The following is a 4676-nucleotide window of genomic DNA, read 5'->3' as shown; positions in this document are numbered from 1 at the left end:
TAGTGTTTTGCGTGGGTCACTGTGAATTGGAACCAACACCCAACAGTTAAGTTTACAGACCTTTGAATCTACAGCTTGCCCTCTTTCCGCTGTATTGTTTCCCATGGCTTTTGGGAACAAAATGGCCAGGCCTTTCTTCCAAGACGTCTTGGGGTGGACTTGAACCACCAACTTCTCAGTCAGCAGTCCACATGTGAATGGCAGATATCCTATGAACACTGTCCCCGGAAATTCAAACCACTGCTAAGGCAGTTGACTTCTTTCTGGACTCACTTTGTATATACCATTTCCATCTCACAACAGAATGCTATTCGGGTCATATGGTAACTTCTTGTTCTGCTACTGACAAAATCAGATGACTGTTATTAAAATGCACAAAAGCTGCGAGCAGGAAACCAGGAACTCCACATCCCTCCAGCAGTCTGTTAGGGCTCCAGAGCAACTTGAACCTGAGCCTGTCTCTCAACTCCTCAAAACCAAAACAGGTTGAAGAGCACACCCAAACGTGTTTTGCCTCCACATGCGTGATAGGTAGGGGCTCAAGAACCTAGCCCATAAGCCTTTAAAACATAGGTGAAGTTATCTCCTCCCCTAACCTCATACCCCTCTTGGTTGTTTCTATCACAGTACTTATGTGAGTGGTTAGGGTAAAATCAAGATGTTCCAGTAAGTCTAAGACTAGCGAGGAATGCATTTCAATTCAAAGACAAGAACTCGATCTCAGAGTTTTGAAAACAAGAGCTGGGGTTGCTTTGAATACAAGCGACCAGAGGTCTGGAGGGAAGGAGAGATGCCACGTCCACAGCCCAAGTTCAGTGGGAAAAACATGGATAAGGAATCAGCCCGACATCCACACAGCCTTGGAAAGTTACTATTTCCTTAGCTACAAAACTATCAGTCATAAATTAGTTCTCCTGCCTGCCCACCTCACCTTCAATTTTCATTTAAAAGAATTCCGTATATTAAAAACAGTAGCATGTGTAGGACAAACAGATCTGAAGCTAAGGGTCCCTGAGCTCAAATATCTCAGCACCGTCACCTGCAAGGTGGTTTCTCATCTGTGAAGCAGGGATACAGGAAAGATTCAGTCAGGCTGGACTTGCAGTGCTCTGTACAGGAGCCCTGGCACTGCAGTGAGCAAAGGACTGAACTACAAAACAAAACAAGGCAGCTCCAGCACACAACAGCTGAGGAAGAGGTCCTATAGTGCAGCTGCATGGGAATCCACTCGGTGGCCTGAGTTTGTGACAACTCACAGGGCTTAGGCTACTATCAACAATGCCGAATAGCATCCCAGTAATTACAACTGCCCACAGAACAAAGCTCAAAAGCCTCAACAAGGGTAACACAGAAGCAAGCCTTCGTAGACTCAAACACTATTAAAACAGAAGCAAGGTTAACCTAACCCAGAGCACATAGCTGCTATGTCCCTTTGCCTTGAGTTGGTGCTCCGGTCTCCTTTAAGTACTACATGTAATTGTTGTGAGATGCCATCAAGTCTGTTCCAAACCAGTGACCCTATGCACAACAGAAAGAAATCTAATGCTTAGGCGGCACAAAGCTTTGCTAGAGAAAGCAATCTCTATAGTGCAAACTGCTGCCACACACAGAGGGGGCGCGCACCATCATATGTGTCTGATCTGAGCAGAAGGCAAGAGGCTATGGGTGAAGTAGTCAGGTTACAGATTTGATCTGCATTTTGAGTTACCTTTGTTTAGGAACGGAGAGAGGGCAGACAGAATAGCAGAGGCTGACGAGCCCACACCATACATAACTTAAGAAAGTGAGAAGAGATAAACAAGGAAAACTGGCAGATTTAATGGACTGCATAAGCAGTTACTTAGAACTTACACTCCCCACAGCATGGATTAGCTATGTTTTTACAGAAGATGCAGACAGTACACAGATCACCACAAACAGGGCAGTAAGTACATGTATCCTACCCTCTAGGAACTTCTAAGCAACATTGTGAACAAGGAGTCGTAGTTAGAAAAAAATCATCAATCATGGAAACTCATCAACTCTGAAGTTTCTTTAGGTCTTAGGTGTGGTTCCATCTGTTAGCATAAATCTCTAGATGCTAAAAATGTGCAATTTGTACCAATGTTTCTCCAATTAGTTGAACATATAAAAACATAAATTTAAAAAGTCAAGAAATTAACAAGTCATGGCAATCGTTACATAAATTAACCCATTTATTACAGGCCAGAGAGTTTTCAGATAGTGGAGCTCTACTGGTCTTTCAATTCCTTCAGTCTTCTGATGGCGGACTTGACTGTGACAGCAGAGGTGGTACTGGAGGGTAGAAAAGCAAGGTTGGTTTCCAACAGAAATAGCTATGTAAGCATAAAGCTACAAATGAGTTTGAGTACCCCTTCTTCACATTACAATCTTCAGGTCAAGTTCTCGTTCCCATTTCCTCCTCATGAGACTCCTTTTTTAAGGCTGGCATTAGATAGCAGTACAACACCAGAGGCGCACAGCTTCCAGCCCACAGGACTTTAAAATGTCACACCTGCAGCTTTTGCAGCAATATAGCTCATCACATGCACCCCGCAGGCAGCAGTGCACTGCAAACCTAACTGGGAGGAGAGGCTTTCCAGGACTAAGATCAACTTAAAACAGTGTTAGGGAGGTAGGGCAGAGGAAGATAAATCACACAAAGAGTTACAATTTCAAAATACTAGATTCAAGAATTGAAAAGCATACTCATCATAGTAGGTATATGAATACTAATTCATTCTACCATCAAAACTCCCCTGTGACCATATTAAATTCTGAAGTAGCAGGAGTATCGGACGTTACACTTCAGGTATTTTATTTCTACTCTTGGGAGGAATAAAAATTAATTTAAATTCTCTCAAGAGCTTTGGGGGGGGGGGGTCCAAAATTCCACCAAGCCTCAGTTCTGAGACGTATTAAGTGTGAAGACAAGAGGTTCAGAAACCAGCTCCACACCCACACAACTCACTTGTAGGTCCAGGCTCCACCAGCTACCGTTTTCATGCAGGAACCGCAGTGCCAGATGCCCACAGCGCGCCTCTTCATCTTGGTCTGTAAGAGAACGGATTTTCCTTAGGAAGTAAGCATCCACGAACCCCAAACCCAACCACTAACTGAAGGGGATGTACTATCCCCTGAAGTTCAGCAGGATCAAGTCTACATCCATGCAGGCAACGTTGTTATTTACTTATCAGACCTTCCTCTGCAGGGCCCCAACAAAAAATGTAACCAAGTCGGTTGTAACACAGGGGATTCTACACAGTCAACGTGCAAATATCACACCTGCCCCAATTACCGAGCAGAACAAGCTGGATGTTGCACACCAAGGTTTCCAACTCTTTGGAGTCGGCCCATTTAAGTATCAAATTGACAACTGTCTGGCTTTGACTGGGACCCTTAGCGACACATACGTATTTTGGTATCCATCAGCTCTCCTAAGTGTTTTCTGTGAAATACATTGCACCACGTCCTCCCCAGAACCTGGTGGGCACGGAACGGTCCGGAACGGAACGGCGAGCCCAGGTTTACCACCACCCTCGCCCTCGCCTTACTTTGCCGCAGAAGGAGCAAGTGTACTTGGCATGTTGGCTGATTTCAATTTTCTTCACCATTTTCCTGAGGGAGGCACCGTAACGGGTCCCGTATTTGCCCACGATCCCGACCTTCTTGGTGCGTTTGGCCTTTGAGAAAGCAAACACCCAGCCCTTTTTAGAATCGGCCCAGGAAGAGAACCCACGCCCCAGGTCCCGAGGCCTCCACACAAAACAGCATCCCTGCCCGCCGCGCCCCGGGGACCTCGTGCTCCCTAAATCGGCCGGAGAAAACCGGGGAGGGTCCCGGGCTCCGAAGGCACCCCGGGCTAGGATGCGCCAGACCCCCCACGCCGCCCCCGGGCTGCGTCCCGAGCGAGTACGGCGTCCCCGCGCGCGGAGACGCTGAGGCCAGGAAGGCTCTGGGCTGCGGCACGGGAGCGGCAGGGATCTCAAGCCACTCGCAGGGCCGATGCAGGCCGATGGACAGCAGGGCCGCGCCAGGACCCAGACTCACCATCTTGCCGCAAACTAGTCCCAGGCCAGAGAGGAAAGGACGCAGCGCGCAGGCGTGGTTTTAGGCGGACGGGCGGAAGTGGCGGGTAGGAGGCCCATCTAGGACGTGAACTCTATGCTCTGGAGGTTTTCACGCCGCTGACTCCACCCAAAGGCGTACGCGCAGCCTCAGGTAGAGCGTTTGGGGAGGTTTGCGAGTACCTCTCCTGGGACCTCCTGGACTTACGGACTGCCTAGACAAAACACTGCATCAGGAGTGCCTTCACACACCCACGACATTTTTAAAAATTTTAATCATTTTCTTGGGGCCTCGTACAACTTTTATCACAATCCATGCATACATCCATTGTGTCAAGCACATTTGTACATTTGTTGCCCTCATCATTCTCAAAACTCTACTTCAGCCCTTGATATCAGCTCCTCATTTTTTCCCCACCCTCCCACCCACAACATCTTACAGACATCTCAAAAACTGTTACACAGCTACCGTGTTTCCCCCCATTTTAAGGCCAAGGAAACAATTCCACGGCTAGTCATTTAGAATCGCTGTGAGCCCCAATCTACCACATGGCAGTGAGTTGGCTTTGTTTTGTTTCTCAGCTAGGTACTTAAATCTTTCCTTTTTTT

The 4676-nt window shown here is 47.3% G+C and overlaps 1 protein-coding gene across 1 annotated transcript; it reads right to left on the bottom strand.

Moving 5' to 3' along the window:
• Positions 1-2177: 2177 nt before the first annotated feature.
• On the bottom strand, positions 2178-4120 carry RPL37A (ribosomal protein L37a). Its single transcript, XM_004701596.3, has 4 exons — positions 4051-4120; positions 3555-3683; positions 2972-3054; positions 2178-2295 (listed from the first exon to the last, which is right to left on the bottom strand). Exons 1-4 carry the CDS (start codon positions 4051-4053, stop codon positions 2232-2234), a joined length of 279 nt encoding a protein of 92 aa, XP_004701653.3. The 5' UTR covers positions 4054-4120; the 3' UTR covers positions 2178-2231.
• Positions 4121-4676: the final 556 nt, after the last annotated feature.

This window comes from Echinops telfairi, unplaced genomic scaffold (assembly GCF_000313985.2).
Source record: "Echinops telfairi isolate 266 unplaced genomic scaffold, ASM31398v2 ScPeMD7_3;HRSCAF=10, whole genome shotgun sequence".
Classification (NCBI taxonomy): Eukaryota; Metazoa; Chordata; class Mammalia; order Afrosoricida; family Tenrecidae; genus Echinops; species Echinops telfairi.
This window is presented reverse-complemented; position numbering and strand designations above follow the sequence as displayed.

Excerpts from the sequence above, each read along its gene's own strand:
- RPL37A (XM_004701596.3), bottom strand. Across the intron at positions 3,055-3,554 it reads CTTGCTCCTTCTGCGGCAAA|ACCAAGATGAAGAGGCGCGC; the intron begins GTAAGGCGAGGG and ends GTTCTCTTACAG. Across the intron at positions 2,296-2,971 it reads GGTGGAGCCTGGACCTACAA|TACCACCTCTGCTGTCACAG; the intron begins GTGAGTTGTGTG and ends TCTACCCTCCAG.